This window comes from Argiope bruennichi, chromosome 3 (genome assembly GCF_947563725.1).
Source record: "Argiope bruennichi chromosome 3, qqArgBrue1.1, whole genome shotgun sequence".
Lineage (NCBI taxonomy): Eukaryota > Metazoa > Arthropoda > Arachnida > Araneae > Araneidae > Argiope > Argiope bruennichi.
Window position 1 is genome coordinate 74,914,069 of NC_079153.1, and position 19,844 is coordinate 74,933,912.

Sequence of the window (19,844 nt, forward strand, 5' to 3'; positions counted from 1 at the left end):
CCATTATGGATAGGAGGAGACTTCCTTGTGCGCTGTCTGCAATGTTCATCTCTGTTGATCGGTGAACAATGAATACTAGAGGTGCTGTCATCCCATAATAATGCAACAAACTACTCAAAGAAAATACGAGGAACACATAATTCCCTAACAGTGACACTTTCAACATTTCTTGAAGAGTTTTTACGAAACCCAAGCAAGGTTCTCTTTGCGCTGTTAGCGAACTTATTGCTGACGGAACAGTCGTTGGAACGACTGGTAAATGTTCGGCATCTTCCGGGACTGGTTCAGTTTCAGGTACTGCACTGCCATGGTACAAAATATCAGGCTTTTGCATTAAGCCTGGTTGGTTTGCGGCAACAGATGGTCGACGTAAGATGATGTTACTACCAACTATGCTCAGCCGCCGGCTTGATTCTCCTGGGGTGAGAGGAGGCAACCCATAAGGATCGATAATCTCTTGAATATCTGAGAGCGATGGTTCTCCTTCTATATCCATTGGGATTGGGATTTCTACAACGGCTTCAAATTCGCGGTAGAAGAAACTGAACACTAAGCAATGGAGTGTAAGTCCTGTGGTTATGATTAGTGCCCCTTTCCAGCTGCCGTAATAATTGATTAGCCATTCTAGAAAGGGTGCAAATAACATCGAACCAATACCAGATCCCGCCATAGAGATACCCATGGCACTAGAGCGCTTTAGATTAAAATGCAAGGCGACGCTGACTATGGTGGGGAGATATATCAATCCAAATCCAAGACCTGAAAATCAAAACGAAAACAAATTATGCTATTTTATTAAAAATAAAATTTTGCAAATGAAGAATTATGCAATGTTCAATCATTTTTTTTTAATATATACAAAGACTTAACAGATTTGAATAAAAAGATGGAAATCCAAGACACTAAATAGGATGTGTAAATTAGGGTATTTGAGAATGAATTTTGCATATTTTGTCTTACAGAAATAGGTCTACAGTTTTTGCAAAAGCATAATAAAATTCTGAAAAATTCTTTAGACAATTATCTCTATTCTAATTAATTATTAATTAACTAGTCTCACTTATAACAGCTTGTGTTCCCTAATGCCACAATTATATTCTCAACTAGCCGCCTTTGGCAACCAGTCGGTTCGCCAATCTTAATGTTCGTTTAAATTTTAATAATTAAATATTTTACGCAATTCCTACTTTAATAGATTCCTCATCAAAATATTTTAAAACTTCAAATTTTGATAGTCATATAATTCACTCATAATATTATAAAGACCTTCAGTCATAACGTAATATGTATATCTCTAATTTTCTGTTAACTCTCAGAATTTATGCTTTAAATTAAAGCGGAAGGAATTAATCTGCAATTAATATAATAATATTTTTTATTGAAACAAAGCATTTTTTTTTTATAATATGATTACTGATAACAGAGTCACTGAGCGTTTAAACTTTATGGACACTAAAGAATATCTTTCTTAATTTATATAATATCTCAAGAATTTGTAAACAAAATTTTCTCAGATTCATCATGAACAGATCAATTAATTAACAATGTTTAATTTTAAATGCATTAAACACTAAGAAAATAAAATGAATCGTTTAAAACAATCGGTCGAAAACAGGTTTAAAAAAACTACTTAAAAAACGATGTACTTAAAACTATAAGCATATACAAAAAATATGTAACTAACATAAATACAATTTAATTACTAAAGCATGCAACTAACCTAAAAATAATTTAAATCAAGAATCATCCGGTGATAATATTGTCAACAATCAGAACACAATGTGCATGCGTGAATTTTCAACGCCAGTTACGATAACGCAAATGCGTGAATTTTTCTACGCCAGTTGGGGTAACGCTATGCAGATTAGAAATTTTTAATTTCCTTTATTCGGTGTTATTTTAATTCAAAAGTACTTCAGAATGAATCTGAAAGATCGATTAATTAACAATGTTTAATTTTAAATGCATAAAACAAAAAAATAAATAAACAGAATCGTTTGAAATAATCAGCCGAAAAATGTTAACCCTAGCATCATTACTGTTGGGAAAAAAAACTGAAGCCATATTCATTTGATGTTAGGGAAAATGAAAAGATTTTTTGGTGGGAAAGTTAGTTTTTAATTAATAATTAAAATTCTAATTAAAAATTCAAAAAAAGGGACCCCAAGTGCACATTTCCGACCTCTAAAGTATACATGTACCAAATTTGGTAGCGGTAGGTCAAATGGTCTTTTTGTAGAGCGCCAACACACACACACACACATTGAGCTTTATATATAAGTATAGATTATAGCAGCATCATTCCCTAATTGCTCTTGGTGTGTTCCCTAATGCCACAAAAACTATAAGATAACTGGAAAAGAGTTTTTTTGCGTTGTTTCTCGTCACAATAAGTGATAAAACATCACAATTATTTTAAATGATAAAAAAATACTGCTTATTGTCTTAGAATTTATTTTACTGCACATTCCTAATTATCCCAAAATATTGTTACTTTACCTTTTTTCAACAAAAATATGCTGTATCTCATGAAATATCGCATACAAGCTATCATAAATGTTTGATTTCTTCAGTTTGGGGTATTTATGGTGATTGTATCCCCAGTTTTGTCAGCAAAAGTCGGCAAATGAATCTTTATATAAATATAAATGACTGAATATACTCTAAGTCACGAAAAGGAAATATCTAAGACTTAGAAAGTATTTTAAGATGAGTGAAAGATAGTAGATAAATTTAGCAAAAGAAAATAGAACTCCCAAAACATGCAGAACATTCAGGCTCCTGTTCAATTATTTATTGCTGCAAGTATTTCTTGTCACCTTATTAACAGTACGAGGCCTTGTTGTGAAAATTGTATAATAGTGCACGATGACACTTCATATTTGACGGATTTTTCCTGAGTCATAAGGCATCCACTCGATCGCTTTTTATATAATCTGTACTTTAACTAACAATTCAATTCTTTTCTTCGTTGTTACAATGCTATTGGCTTTCTTCTATAGTGATATATTTTTGCACCAAATTTTGTTGCAATAAAAGAAATATTTCGCCAGTTGTCACGGATTTTGGATTTGTGTCTTTCATTTTGAACACCATTGTATTTGAATCGATTTTGGAAGGGATCACACCGTCACTTTTGAAAATTTTATGGTAGAAAAAAAAATCTATTTGTTTCCATGATATTTTCAGGAAACTTAAATCAGTAATTTTATATCAATAAATGGAAATAGTTACAATGACTTAAAAGTGTCTTCTTAAATATTTATGTTTCTTTAGGATGACAAGGAAAAATACTTTTCTATGCTGAGACAACATGTTTTTAAAAAAACCACTTTAACTACAAAGATTGGCATTTTTATGAAATCGATGATGAAATACAAGTACCTTATTAGATTTACATATATTAGCAAAATAAGTTAGAAAGAAAGCTACTGTTGTTCAAACGATTTGATTTTTGTAATTCTGGAAAACACATTTATTATCATTGTTGATGTCTAATTGGCTGGAATATATTAATAGAGTTTCCTGATGTTCTGCATCTTCTTAATATTGATAGGATGTCTTCCTTGGCAAGAAGAATTTTTTCCTGGGTTTAAAAACTTTGTTCCTGTGTTTTTAATGATAGAAATCGTTTCTCTAAGATAATGCCGACATAAATCTTGTCTGTCACAATTCCTGATTCTTCGCTGATGAAATGGAATTCATAATAAACGTTCAATGCAAGCTAATATTTCTGCTTCTGAGCAACAGCTCTTCCGTAGTTTAGAGTGGCGGGAGCTTTCATTTTAAAAGATTGACTACCAAGTTTTAAATCAAACACCTTGATCTATAACATTTCTTGATTTCTATTTGTTTCTCTTTATTGAAGATTCTATAAAATTTAGATAATCATTTCCTAGGTAGTTAGAGCATGCTGAATGGAGGAGATCAAGAGCTATATTCTAGGAGATAATCTATTTTCAAAATGAAAGCAGGATATCCACGTAGAAGTACTTTAACAGATGAAGTCAATCTCATTTATATATTGAATACAGAAGCCAATACCAAATAAACTGCAAAACCACTTAAAAAAAATTAATTTGTGAAAAAACTGCCGATGGCTCCCTTTCTAAAGTAGTCGTTCATTTATTTTAACAGAAAATGATATGTCGGTGTTTATTCTCTTATTTAAGAGAATTTATTAAAGGAGACTAGAGGTATTGAAGCTGGTTTGATAAAAAGGACTTTTTTCAGCTCCTTCTTCATACGCCTACTCATCTATAACATGGCAGAAGGCTCACTTATGACAGATATAATGAGCCACGGGCCTGAAGAAACAGCGGAGCTTTACTAGCTTTTTTTTTTTTTTGTATATCAGTTTTGAAGTTCATGTTCTGCCATCAGAGAAACATCTAAAAACTCTCGACCAATGCATTATTTAATTCATGAACTTGTAGAGCTCATTTTCAGTTTATCTAATGATCTCAGTTTAGTTTATTTAATTATTTCGGTTGTCAAATTCTCTTTATCTCAAATAATGCCAAATATAAGAATTATATGTGGATAAGAATTTTTTCCAGTTTCTAACAAAACATAATTATTATATGTTATTAAATTTAAATTTAAATTCAAAGGCATAAAATACCGAAAAGAAATATTTAAACAATCAGAATACAGAACCAATTCACCCAAAGTCAGTTTCTACTGATAGTTGTCTTTGCAAAGAATATCAACAAATCTCATGAACCAATTCTTCAAAAAGATGGATTATATTTGTCAAATGCTTCATGTAGCTATTTTATTCTGTTGGAAATGTGGATGAAAACCATAAGAAAACTATAATATATAAACAGTTTTCGCTTCCTTGATGTAATAGTTATGTAGTGTGGATGAGTTACCTCCACTCCATTCCAAAGATGAAGCATACTTAAGGCTTGCCTCGGATGGTGATGGTCCTTAGGTCTCCGACTTGCGTTTCCGTTCTTCGGGTCTTATGACGACGATCATTTAGTTCTCCCCAGATGCCATGGTCTGGCGGGGATAATTTCTTTGTGACTGTGTAATATGTAACTATTTCAAGGGTCACTAAATTCAATCGTATTTTTGTATTAATTACCGAAAAAGAGAAATGATAAAGTGAAGGTTATTGCAGTTTGATACCATATATTGTGTAAAAAGATGTATTGTAAAGTGTAAATATTTGCGCTCCAATAACTTGTTATTGCTATTTGAACGTACACTTTAGAGAGTATTAAATTTTTAAAACCTTTCTTAAAAAAAAAAAAAAACGATTAAATCATCTATTTGCGGGGATTGGAAATACCTTTATTTGTAAGCTAAAAAAAGTTATATTTGAAAAAATCGAAACAAATGAAGATTAATTTAGAAAATAGTAAATCAAATAATACTCTCATGATAATGATACAGCTTGAAATAAAAACTAAGATATTTTAAAATTTTAAAAAGTCTTGATGTAGAAAATGTAAAAAAGAAGATGACATTTATCAATGAAAACAGATCAAAATTACTTGAAACTACTTACCAGCAATTACTCCAATTGTCACGAATAACACTTCAATACTGCTTGCGACCAAGCTAAAAAGAAATCCTGCGCACGAAACCACTGTCCCCAGAATGCTAACTATTCTACAACCATACTTATTTATCAAAGCACTTGCTATGGGACCTGGAACCATTTAAAAAAATTAATTACAGATAGATGGACATTTTCCGAAAATGTGTTTTTTGATTTCAGAGAGATCTAAAACGTGGAGATTCATTAGAATTTCGAGTTCAAATTTTTTGACGATTGCTATACTTTCTCTATACTACGAGGGGTGATAAAAAAAAGTTTACAAACAGCAGCATTTGGAAAGTAGAAATTGTGGATGGAAATATTGTTGCCCAGAATGAAGAAAGATGGCGCTAGTTGTCTTAGACCGGTCGTTTGAACAGATAGTGTTAGTACTGAGACCTGAAACAGCGACAGTAAATTCCAGACGTCTAGAGAAGTGGTCTCGCATAGAAGTGAAAGGCGTGATACGATTTCTATGGGCCAAGAATGTGTCCCCATCGGACATTCACAGGCAAATCGCTGCAGTATATGGGGTGAAGCAATGAGTAGACAACCGGTGGCGAAATGGTGTCATTCTTTTCAAGAGGGCAGAGAGATTGCTGGAAACGTTTAGGTGGGAGGTCTGCAGCCACTCCCATACAGGCCCGATTTGGCTCCCGTGACTATTTCCTTTTCCTGGCATTGAAGAAACACTTATCCGAAACAAGGTTCATATCCGACAGTGATGTTCAAAAAGGTGCCGAGAACTGGCTCAATAGCCAGGAACCTGATTATACCAGGACGGGTTAAACAAATTGGTCCAGCGGATTGATAAATGCTTCAACAGGTTTGGTGATTATGTAGAGAAGTGACTGCCACATATGCCTCTTAATTACCATTTGTATCCTGTATCTATTGTTGATAAAACATTTTTCCTTTGCCTTGTAAACTTTTTTTTGGATCACCCCTCGTACATATACGAAGAAGGAAAAATAGTTCAAGACGATCTAAAGCGCAGATTACTGGTCCTGGAACTATTTGACTGGCACCCATTTGTTGCTTGAATAGTACGTGCGCAATAAAAAAAAAAGAGGGGTCTTAAAAATTGCAATTAAGTTTTTTTAACTAAAAATTAATAAAAAATTTATAATTTTCTCAACCATTTCGGAACATGTTATTACCTCTAGAATTCAAAAGATCAGCTTTTCTGTGATATTAACTTTATTTCCGTTTAGTTGTTTTCTTTAATTTTAATAATTTTTAAAAATATTTTTAAGTATATTTCATAATTATACCTTTCATCGCTTTAGTAACTGCATTTATACGCATGCGTGTTGCGACCAAATGAAATGCATTTTTTTTTTTGTGTGTGTGTGTGCACCTTATTTGCTATAAAAAGTAAATTTTGAAATTGAGGCAAAGATATTTGTATCAGACTTTAAATAATATCATGGTTGAATATTTTTAGACTAAAATTTTGATTCCTTTTAAAAACTCTTTTTGTTAACGTTTCTATTTTAAGTTTCAATTGATGCACTAAAATGAAATTTTTTATTATTAAATAAAATGAATTATTTTGAAAATTTCCTATTTTTAAGATTTATAATTCGGTTTCAAAAATATTATGTAACCTTGAAATGTATTCTTTCAAATTTATCATCTGATAGCGTGCTAATATGTAATCGATATTTAATTAAATTATTTATTAACTGCAAAGAAGTTTAAAACAATTAGTTTAGAGCATTGTAATCCACGAATTCGTAAGTATACAAAATTTCAAATCTGTTACATCAGCAGGTGAACAAAAGAAAATTAATTAAAAAGTTCCATCTTTACAAACAAGAAAGAAGTTCATTTAAATAAAGGAGAAATAAGAAATTAAATATACAAGAAATTTTCGTGAGAATTTTTGGATATATATATATATATATATATATATATATATATATATATATATATATATATATATATATATATATATATATATATATCATCATGAACGATGATTCTATCCTTGATTTCTACAAACTTTTGAAGACGGCATTATTATTAGTTAATAATTATTCGTTCTAAATATTATTCATTACCTTTACAATGTTTCTACCGAAAACAATTTCCTATGTCTTTATTGCTTTTCATATAAATAATCGTTAATTTGTAACATCCGCCGAAATAAAATTGTACTCATATAGTGCATCAAAAATGGAAATTATCACAAATGAAGAGATAACTATCAAAAATTCTAATTACTTTTGGAAACGATAAAATAGTTTTGGTAAAATCAAAATAGTAAAAAAAATTATACAAAGGTTACTGCATAAAGCGATATGAGGTTTTAAACATACGATGCAGATCTGCATCGCTATGCATTTAAGGGTTGATAAAATTGTAGAATTTCTCATATACATAAAAAAAAAAAAAAAAAAAAAAAAACAAGTCTTGGTTAAAATACAATAAAAATTTCCGAACAAATCAATTTCTCATTCAAATTAATCTACTTCTTGTCATGACTTAGTTTATTACTGGTTAGATTTGAAAATACAGTATTGATGCCGAACTTGAATTCTTTCAATGAATTACACACGAAACTCGGTATAAGATTGAAAGGTACAATTCGGTTTTAAAAACGAACAAAAAGCGCTAAATTATACAAATACACCCAAGTGCATTATTATTTTATTATGAAAAATTTTGAACTTGTGAATCACATGCAATATAGTTTGACGACTGAAATCGTGAATTTGGCGAAGTTTTTTTCTTGGCGCTTTTTGGTAGCTGTTACAACCGATAAGTACCGATTAACATGGATAAACTAATCGTTGACTGCTATTTTATTATTTTGCTAAAATGCTGTAAACTTGGCGTTTTTACTGTACTATATTCTGAAATGTAACTTTATTAGATTTGTACTCACCTGCAACACAACAGGAACCGACGAAGATAGACATTACAAGAGAAGCCAAGGCACCAGTGGTTTCAAAGTACTCGAGAAACTGTGCGTAGAATACTCCGAACGAATACATCACTCCATCAGTGATCACATGGATGATAAAAGTAGAGAAAACTACCATCCATCCCCAACCACCATCGATATTGGGGTCTTTAGCAACTGTCAGTGATGAATCCATGTATATCAAATAACTGAAAAAGAATTGACATAATAAATCTTCTTTTATAAAAAGTGCTTATAGTAAAGAAGGCAAGTCAAACAGAGAAAAAAAAGCAAGTTTGAAAGACCGTGAGTGGTCTCCGTAAAACTTTCTAGCATAATCTCTAATAATCTTGTCATGCTAGAGAACGCCTTGCATGGCATTGGCAAACAATTGTTACGAAATATTAACATTTGGTGTAATTTATCCTTTTTGCTGAATCCGTCGTGTCATCCTTGGCGAGTTATTTAGCGATTAATCCCTGGCATGCGGTTAATACTATCCGAAAATTGTATTTGTACTTTAGACACGTTTTTTTCAATCAATTGAAAATTTTTTTTTACAGAAAAATGCACTCGTAGTTACAAAATCCCATATCTAATTTGATACATTTAAGTCATTGCGTTTTTGAATTATCGCGTCTACATGTTTCTGAAAGTACAGACCGACAGACAGTCAATCCGTTGTCGGTTTTGGTTCAAATTTTTTCAGTTGTCTATGCTATAGATGCTAAATCCATGTACTGAATCTTATCAATCTGGCTCTCTTCGCTTTGTAGTTATCTTGTTAATTTATATTCGAATAACCGGATAGACGTACTTCATCTGAAAAGATTTTACACAAAAGTTGAGAGAAATCTGCAAGCTTGGTGTAAAGGCCGAATACCAAATTTCAACAGTCTAGCTCAAAGAATTTTTAAGTTATCTTTGTCTCAAACAGGCAGACCGATGAACATTTTAGTTCGAAAACACTAAAACGTTTGAATTTCTTGACGATTACTATACTTTATACAACGCATAAGAGAAAGCAAAGAGGCAATTCAGTTAGTGAAAGATCCTTCATTTCTCTTACTGTGTAGCTTTAAATGCACAGCTTTTGTACTCAATTTTGTCCAGCTATTGGAAAAGTACCCGAAATCGGTTAATTTACATGAGTCAGATAAAAACCAAAATGCATCATAAAACTCCTTTTTTTTCTGTCAAAGAATGGATATGCCTTGATGAGAGCATCGAAACATTAGATGTCAGCAGAAATAAAGCACATTCTAAAATGGAATAAATCTTATTCACTCAAAAACATGTGAGATTTTATCTCCTGTTTGAAAAACAAGGGATTTGTACATTTTATTTCATTTATTCGAGATTTTTTATTTTATTTTGTTACATTTTTAAAATTAAACTTTAACAAAATTTTTTCATTAAAATAACATTAATTTTTTTTATTATTGACATTTTATTTTATCTTTTTTTTTCTCTACTATAGTAAAATTGAAAGTAATAACTTTTACATTTTTAATGTTAATTTTATTGACAAAATTTTAAATAAATGATAAAGTAAGAGATGCTAAAAATGGACTTACTAATCTGCAGATCGTTACAATATAATCATGGCAAATTTTTTGCAGAAAAGGAAATTAAAACAATTCACTTTCATTTGTCATCTTTGAATATAAATAAATAATTATATTGATTCAATAAGAATATAAATGTAAAAAATCAAAATTGTGGCCAAAAGAACAATATAAAATAGCATGTTGCCATTACACGGTATAAAACATCATATTATGATATTTTTATAAGATTTATCGCATCACTTTTAAATAATTTTTTTATACTTTTTAAATTGAAAAAATTTATCCGTTTATTTAATAGCTTATAATACGTTTTTTATTTATAAGCTTTAATTGAAATAATAATCTTATAACTGGCTGAGCGAGTGAGTGGCCATGTATAATGTGAGTTTACACTCAGCCAGTTATAAGATTCCAGTAATATCGGGCATGCGTAGTTGCAAGATTGTGCATGCTCTGAAAGAGCGGAGAATAGCAAATTCTTGTCTGGACGAGACTTTGCTACTATACAGTTTCTGCGCATGTGTGGTCTTGCTGGATGGATTGTAGCTGGTTAAATGTAAACCTTGATTTTTGGTTTTTTGTTTTGAAAGATATAACGGTCTTTTGTTTATAAAAAAGAGAAGTTGCGTTTAAAAATACTTTACGATGGATTTTATTTCAGCATCTTACTCTCAAGTTTAGACAAGTTTTTATTTGTTTCTCCTCATATTTCTACTCTGCTAAATTCATTTTGTCCGAGGTAAGATTGTTCCTTTATATTTTGTGGATTTTTTCTTCATTGCAAGCTGAGTCGCACATTTGTATCAGTGCAAGACTTTAGTGATGAGTCCTTTCAATTGAATTCTGAAACTCTCGCCTTCAATACGATGCCTCAAATTACTGACATTTATTTTTTGAATGAAAAATCTGCCAAGGACCTTGTGCTAAATTTAGGTCAGAAACATTACGAGGAAATAAACGTTATTTTTTCTAATGCGAATGCTTCTTCTCAAATACCGCGCACAAACCCCATTCTGATGCAAACTTTCATAAAGCAAAATATCGACAGACATTCAAATATCATGAACATGAGATTTACCCGGCAAGGGAAACTAATTTTTACTACAAAGGATCCGGGATGTGCAAAACAACTTCTTAGCTTAGAGCAGATTAACGATACTAAGGTTACTTCAAACGTTATTTGGGAAGGAGTTACTTCTAGATTTCTGCTTATTGATATGCCCACATGTGTTCCACTCAAAGAAGTTGCAGATGAACTGCGACAGTTTAATGATATTGAAATCAGAGAGATGAGACGTTTTGTCAAACAAAATTCGACACAACAAACTTCTCCAATTCTCGCAACAATTCTGGGTACTTCTCTTCCAGATTCAGTTAAACTTTGGCTTACAATCCAGAAAATTCGACCTTTTATCTATCGGCCTAGACAGTGTTCAAAATGTTACAGTTTCCTACACCCATCTAGGATATGTTCGAAAGACCAAGTTTGCCAATTATGTGGAACAGAACACGTTGGAAATTGTCGAAACCCAGTTAAATGCCTTAATTGTCAAGGTTCTCATGCAGCAACATCTCAAGCATGTCCCTTGTACGTCAAAGAACAACAAATTTTGGATCTAAAATGTCGTAACCACCTCACTACGGGGGAAGCACGACGCATATTTAATGCATCATCTAATACAACTTATGCGACTGTTACTAGATCGAACACGAAATCCATTGACTTTGAAAAATCTTTAAACGACAAAATGGAATCCATCATCCAAAACATCAACAAAAAGATGGAGCAACATTTCAATGCTCTATTGGAAATATTTCAAAAGACGGTCGAGTCTATGGTGCAGCAGTTAATTCATGTGATTGACAAAGGTGAAAAAATTAAATCTCCATCCAGGAAGAAAAAAGCTTTACTTAATGCTTCGAAAAACTTCGCTAGTTCTACTAGTCAACCCATGCAATGGGACGCTGGTGGCCCTGCTGGGACTTCGGATTAATAATCTTTTTTTGCGCTTTGTTTCCTTTTTGCTGTTTTATGTTTCCTCTCCCACTTTACTGCTTGTTATTGTTTCTCTTCTTTGCAAAGCGCTGCTTCAATTTTATCTTTTCCAAATGCTTGGTTTTGGGTTAAGTGAAGAGAGCTGTAACTCATTTTCCTCTTTAAATTGCAGAAACCTCTATTCTGCAGGTTTCTATTTTCTTCAAAAGTTGCATTTTTAGTTCTTATATTGCCAACAGATGGAGCCTGTAATAAATTCCTCTTTTAATTATGGTATCAGAAAGCGCAGAATCATCGATGCTAAGTCCTTAACGCGAATTTTGCAGTTTCAAATTCTTTCCTGTGAAAGAACATTTAGTGTGATGTCAGGTTTCTGCAATTTAAAGACGAAAATGAGTTACAGCTCTCTTCACTTTTAACGTTCCAATTTACTAAATCTTATCCCTACCAAAATCTTATCCTTTTCAAAAGCAAATTGAGCGCATTTCAATTCCTCATGTGGTTAAAGTTTTATTACCTTTGTATTATTATTATCTATCTTTTTTGGCGGCCTGTTATACTTTTATTTATTGCTTTATCAATGGGATTCATACAAAATATTTTTTCTCTTGAGGATTTAATTGCACTCAATCTATATAGAAGTGCTCTGACACTTAATACACGATTCCATTAAATATTTAACAGATAATTCTTTCACGCCCTTAAGGCTTTGTTGGTCATTGAATAGTATTGAGAATCTTTAATTTCAAAGAAAATTAGTTAGAGTTCTGTTTTGAAAAGGATGCTCTCTTGATCATCGATGGATCACTATTTTCAGAATTTTGAAGATTCACTACATTCAATAGCTTGTGACTAATTTTCAAAACTTTTCACTACGCTGATGAGGCAACAAAGAAGAAAGTGCCTCAGAAATTAGAAATCAGTACTCATTGCGCATGCGTGCATGTATAGCGCGCATTTGCAGTTACAATCAGCTGTAACCAACCAGATGTCAGCAATACTTCCGCATCTGTTTGTTGTGTTATTTTGAATCGTAAGTAAAAAAAAAAATAAATTTTTAACCAGAATTTCTTGATAAAATGGATCATGTTTTCTGCTCCTAAGTAATCATTATTAAAACTGTCTTTGAATTTGTGTATGCTATGTAATAGATGTCTAATTTTTTTTATTCAATTAATGCGAAGTTGATGTATTAATCTTGTGTAAATATTTAATGGAAATTCAAATGTAGGGTAAAGACTTAATGGATGTTCGAGACAATAACAATTCTGTTCCCTCTTAATTTTCTAATGTGAATGCAGCAACATTTAAGATTGAATACTTGAATGATACTTTTTTAAAACTGTATAATTTTTTTTATATTATTAAGAGTTCCTTAAATATAATTATTCAATAAGCTTAGTGATATTGTATTTTCCGCAAAGATGTTAAATGTAACATTGATAATATAAGCCTTAATAATAGTGTATGCAATAAAATATTTATAAAAATGATTTTAATTTGTTCATAAAATCTATTTTCATGCACCTCTTGAGTTAATGGACAATATGGTTACTTAAGCAAATAGAGTAATTTTTGTAGTAACCCTATTGTTATATGCTAATTGTTTACCTTGCTGTGTTGCACTAATGACTAATGTTGCATGCACTAATTTTGGCATTAGTGAAGGAACACATGAAAATAGATTTCAACTGAGTCTAGATATTTGTATTAATAATAGTTTAAAAAGAACTATATTAATTGATAATCATGAAGAAATAGTTGTGCATTATTTAAGAAGTGGACGAATGTGAAAAATAAATATTTGTTTTACAATTCTATTATTTGCTTTCATTACAATAATAAAGTGAAATTAAGTAGTAAGATCTGCAAATCTTCCTATAATAACCATTCATTACGCTTTTATTAAGAAACATGGCATGCTGCAGAGAGCCTGTTGTCCAAAAATATTTATATTAAAACAATAGAAATATCAAAATTCAAGATTTTCTGAAATAAAACAAATTGTATTTTGAAGCATGAAAAAGTAACATATCCTTGAAATGTTATTCAGTTTGCTAATTTGTTTCATAAATGTTGAAACCTATGTACTTGAACATGGCTGAAGATACAGTAAATATATATCTTGTAATAATAATATAAATATAATATAATTATTTTAAAATTCCATTCTGCAGCGATATGTGGGCTGATATAAAACGGTTATAGTAATTTAAATCTGTGATCAGATGATGAGAACGACACCTGAACTGATAGTCCGTTTTCCAGGCTATACAATTAGGAGAATGTTTGACACTTAATGGCTAGCTTACTGTGCATCAAGCCCACATACAGGACAGATTTTTGGTGTAATGATTTCAAACCTGAAATCTTCCTATCCTAAAGCCAGCAATTACAGACTACTACTATTCCACTAAATATGTAGGATAAAATACAGAAATAAAACATAAGATAAGACAATATTAATTATTTAAAGGTCATTGATTCAGCTTTAATGAAGAAATATCATTTTTTATGTAACTTTTTTTGTAAAAATCTCATTTATTTTTATTGAGGATTTTATATAATTAAAATTTTAAGTTCAAACAAATCTGTCTTTTTATATAAAAATTACATGTATGAAAAATAAAACTATTTCATGCATAGATAATAAACATAATGTTTTTTTTTGTTTTTTTTTTCTAAATTGAAATGTACAGTGGAATTGAACAACCAATTAAAATTTTCTGTATGCAATGAAAAATAACTTTTAAAAGTAACTTATATTTTCTGTTTGTATTTTCAAAATCTTTTAAATTGCTTTATGGTCATATGCTAATATAATTCAATATTGTTTGAAAATGGCAAGAAGATAAAAGATAGTTTCTAATTTATCACATAGAAGTGCTTTTAGAACTGTAGTTTCCATAATAATATTAAATTGAATGCTTCAAGCTTAGTTCTATTAAATGCTTATAACTTTCCATATGAAAATATGCATTCAGTATTTTGTTTGTACTCATGCTTGTATCTATCACATTATATTATTTAAAAAAATTTTTTGAAATGAAATATGAAATTCGGACATGCCCGTTCGAAAAAAGTAGAATGCAGATTTTTATACTTGCACACATTCAAGAAAATTGCATTTTTATTTTCTTTCTGTCTGATGTATATATATATTCTTTTCACTTCCTTAAAAGGATCAAATAATCAAATTTTGTAAAATGTCACTTAATTTTGTCAAGTTAAGGTTAATGTATGTTATTAGATAATATTGAAGAATAGTAATGTATTTTGACAGTTAGTGACCATGTTGTAGAATTATTTTAGGCAACTCCCCCTCAATTTTGTAAATTTGACCTAGGTTTAGCATCTCAAATTAATTCAAATAAATATTAATTCCCTCTAAGTCTCAGAACATGGATCAAGCCATTCAATGCAAAAAAATTCAAACTCATATACATAAAGTCCAAAATAGAGAATTCCATATTTTTTTATTTTTCTTACAATTTCTTTGCTTTCAGAATAAACATGACTGGAAATAATCAACATTCCAAAGTTTCTCTCTGCCCACAAAGTAAGGGTAACCTTTTATCATCCAGAGACAAGGAACTTTATGAATTGTGTCAGATGAGTGGTACACCTTTGGAGCCAGATCTATTCAAGTAATGCATTCAATTATAAATCGCATTTTTGAAATCTAAGAAACATCATAATTTCTTCTATAATTTCAAACTATATTTATATACCCTTTTTTTTACCCATCTCATTTATACAATTCATTATTTTTTTATGTTATTTTATTATTTTATATTCTTAGAGGATGTAGGAAATTTTTAAAAATTAATTTTAAAGATTCTTAACAATGTAATTTTAGTTGTGAAAATAATATATGTATATATATTTATGAGTTTCACGTGGTTGTGATGTTTAAGTTTAGAGTTTATGATTAGTTTGATAGAGATCAATCGGTAAATAATCGCTCCCAATTGAGTTATGGGTAGAAGTTAAGTATAATAGATAGTACTATAATTTTCCTAGATAAATGATAGGTTCAAATTAAGCATTTAGGTGAATGTTAGAAGAAAGAAAATGTAGAAGTTGCTGGTAATCAAATTAGTGTATTGTTTGAATCTATCCTTCTGTTAAATTTTATTGGCTATCCTTTAAATAAAGATTAAGAACTTTTTTTAATAGTATAAGCAAGATTTTGATGGTACTCAAGACTTATGTAAAAAAATTACGTATTTTTATATTTAATTAATATATTATCAATTTTTTCTTGTAAAGCAGATTAAAGATTCAGAATATCCTTTTATTTTTTATGTTATTGACATTAAATTTTATAGAATATTCTGTACAAAATATTTTCTTTAATACTTATCTTAAGCTGAATGGATTTTTTACAAATTTTAATGCTCTGTAGATATAATTTGAGATATTTAGGCAGTATTTAAATCCTGCTTTTACATTAGTACTAATTTAAGAAATCATTTTCAGATTGATTTCTTTTGCCTAAGAAGGAAATGTTATTAAAAAAAAAATTTACAACTTGGAAAAAATTCTATCGTAATCTGCTTTGGATAATATTTTGCATTACATTAGTCAATGTAAATATAGAAAAATTAGGGATGTGAATGTACTAACTAAAATCTGTGGTTGCAATCAAAATGTGCATTTGATTTATATACTTCAGCGTAACTTATATGATATGGTTTTTCACATTTGATAGTATGCTTTTTTTACTGTGAATATTAATTTGCTAATGATACGAAAAAAATCTTTTAAAGAAGGTAAGAGATTTAGTAGCCATTTAATTTTAACAATATAAATATGCTATTTTTTTGTGGCAAACAGTGAGGCAGACCTTATTTTAGGAATATCATATTAAAGTAGTGGGGAAAATTAAAGAAAGCTTGCCCATTCAAATGTAACCAACCTTATTATTTAGTCATGATTCAAGACTAAGATCTTTCTCAATATAATTCATGCATTATTACCTAACATAAGTTTTATTTAACTAAATTGATGACTATATCAAACCTTATAATTTCTAATTCAAAAAAATCTATCTTACAGAGATATAAGGAAGTAATCAGATCTGTATTAGAAAAAAGATGATTGACTTGATTGTGACAATAATAGATTTGCAATATTGCATAAGTTATTAATTAAATAATATAATAAGTAAAATAAGTCAAAATATTCAGTCAAAATTTTCAAGAGCTTTATGTTAAGTATGATGAATAGTTAGAATATCAAACACAGGATGAAATATATATATATAATGTGAACTATTATTAGATTAATGTTTATTATTGAGGGAAGTAATTTATAAAAAACTTCATTTTCCTATCAAAATTTAAAAAAAAATATAATACCAAAGTATAATAAATTAATAGAATCTGTATTTGTTTTTATTTCAAAGCAGTGTATATTAAAAAATACAATTCTTGTTTAATTAATTATGTTAAAATAAATTTTTTTAAATAAATTTAATAAAATCATTTTTTAAGTATCTTCTCAATTCACTATTTTTTTAATATTAAGTATATGATATTAAATTTATAAATATATATTTGATATTATTTTTTCTTTATTATTCCTAAAGAAGTGCTGCTGTTTATGTATGTCAGAAAATTTCTGTTAGAAATTGGAACTAAAAAGACTCTTTTTTGAGGAAAGATTTTAATGCCACTCATTTATTCCTTTTGTCATTTTAAGGATTCTAAATTAGTATAATAATCTAGTGTCATAAATTTTGATAGACTTAATTACAATAAAAATAAATTTAACCCTGAAGTTTTGCAATGGAAATAAATTTCACTTGACATACCAAACTCTCTATATTATCTGATTTATATTCATCCATTTTAAGTATGTGGGGTTTTTGAAATTCATGCTTATTTCTCGTTCATATTATGAAAAGAATTTTAAAATTGTATATTAGAAATACAATTTATGTATATAGTTTCTCTTTAAAGAGAATATAAACCTTTCATAGATTTGATAAAATCCCTAAATATAGTAAGTACAATAAGTTCAAAATCTAACTGAATAACATGGATTAAAAAAAAAAAAGAATAATTATGCCTGATTTTATTTCTTTATTGAAAACTCATTCTTATTAGAAATAAGTGATTTTTTTAAAATCAGAAATTGAATGTTAGAACACTGGAATCATTAAAAATGTGTTTTTAATAAATCTAATCCTTGTATATATTTCTTTAAATTTAAATCCATTCTGTTGCGATTTAAAAGTTAACATAGTACTTATATTGAAAAGAAACTGAAATATGTTTGACTTGGAGCTTAATGAATAGCTATCATAATATCTTTTTCATTGTAATATTTTGTTAAATATTTACTACATAAGTTAATAAATATTTTTCAAAATTTTGTAGTGTAATATTAATATGTTATAGTTTCAAGACAACCGATGCATAATGATGCCACATTTTACTGCAGTTGCATAAAAGTATGTCTTTTATTATAAAAAAATGTCTGAAGGCATAGTATTAAATTACAATATTGGAATGATTGCCAGCAATTAAGCAAACCTTGTAGGTGGCATATGATGATAAAAATTACATAAAGTTTAAATTTTTGAATGACTTAGCATTCATCTTTGTATTTAATGTTTAATGCAGTTTTGCCTAATTCAAGAAATTAAATGACAGAAAGGAATCAATTTATTTTTCCTCTAATAAAATGGTTGAAATATCTATTAACTGTTTAGTCTAAAACAATGCTTTGCTGTATCTTCTTATATCTAGTATTGTCAAAGTTTTAATATTAAATGAAAAGAGGTGATGCAAAATGGTTAAATATATAAAACATAATATATCAGTTTTTATGGGATTCAATTTAATATTACCAACTAGTTTATGGATATGTATGAATTTACAATTAGGATTGTTTTACTATCTACTATACAGCAAATAATTTAAGATAGGAGGCATAAACAAAAAAAAAAAAAAAAAAAAAAAAAAAAAACTAACTTTTATTCTTAAATGCTTTTATCATCAGAACAGATCATATTAGAAAGCACTTTAAATGACATTCAAACAGAAATATATATTCTATTGTAGAATCTGCATTGAGCTTCTTAGAATGGATGTTTCTCCATCTTCATTGTGTGATGTTCTGCACAGCATGGCTACTCAAGTTTCAAACCAAAATTTTGTGACTAAGCGCAATACTCAAAATAGAACCCCAGGCTCTGATAAGAAAAAGCCACCTGTTGCTGCCAAGCCAAAGAAAATAAGGATGGAAACTCCAAATCTGATAACATTTCGAAATTAGGATTTGCGTATTAATGTCTTCCTTCCTATTTATAGCCAATTCACTTACAGTTTTTTTGTAACAAGTTTATAAAGTGTTGAATTTTGTTCAATAGTATAATTTAGTTTCATGTTACTGTTTGACTTTATCGTTTATAAATAAAATTCATTATCTCTACCCTTCATTTCTTCTTTCTAGCAGTAATAAGCAGATTTACCATAATCAGAATTTCTTATGCATGAGTGAAATTCATTCTTTGGTACTGTGAAATAAAATATCAAATAACTAGTACTTCAACAAAAAGATATTTATATTTAGGTAATTACAAGTAATAGCTGCCCTGAACTAAGATATCTGGTAAAATTGAATGAATGGATTACTACAGGTAACAATACCGGTATTGTGAACCATAAATAAAATCAAGATTGGAATACTAATCAATCATCACTATTATAGTACCTGGGAAATGAATACCAGTTTGCTTACCGGGTAATTTTTTATCCCTGTCCTGCCAGAAGACTTTTTTTTTACACTATGCTCTCTGCA

At 29.4% G+C, this 19,844-nt stretch overlaps 3 protein-coding genes across 4 annotated transcripts; 2 read left to right on the plus strand and 1 right to left on the minus strand.

Annotated features, from left to right (window-relative positions):
* Positions 1-3: 3 nt before the first annotated feature.
* On the minus strand, positions 4-11,048 carry LOC129962881 (monocarboxylate transporter 13-like). Its single transcript, XM_056076882.1, has 5 exons — positions 11,044-11,048; positions 8,448-8,674; positions 5,522-5,665; positions 128-759; positions 4-36 (listed from the first exon to the last, which is right to left on the minus strand). The coding sequence occupies exons 1-5, from the start codon at positions 11,046-11,048 to the stop codon at positions 4-6; spliced, it is 1,041 nt and encodes a 346-aa protein (XP_055932857.1).
* Positions 11,049-11,103: 55 nt separating this feature from the next.
* LOC129962882 (uncharacterized) lies at positions 11,104-12,030 on the plus strand. The gene is made up of 2 exons (XM_056076883.1): positions 11,104-11,730; positions 11,860-12,030. Exons 1-2 carry the CDS (start codon positions 11,104-11,106, stop codon positions 12,028-12,030), a joined length of 798 nt encoding a protein of 265 aa, XP_055932858.1.
* An 896-nt stretch (positions 12,031-12,926) lies between these two features.
* Positions 12,927-19,475, plus strand: LOC129963037 (uncharacterized). Of its 2 annotated transcripts, none has more exons than XM_056077050.1 (3): positions 12,927-13,065; positions 15,539-15,679; positions 19,106-19,475. In XM_056077050.1, exons 2-3 carry the CDS (start codon positions 15,546-15,548, stop codon positions 19,317-19,319), a joined length of 348 nt encoding a protein of 115 aa, XP_055933025.1. In that variant the 5' UTR covers positions 12,927-13,065; positions 15,539-15,545; the 3' UTR covers positions 19,320-19,475. The 2 variants fall into 2 exon arrangements, with proteins under 2 accessions (XP_055933025.1, XP_055933024.1); XM_056077049.1 differs by having other exon boundaries at positions 13,053-13,135.
* Positions 19,476-19,844: the final 369 nt, after the last annotated feature.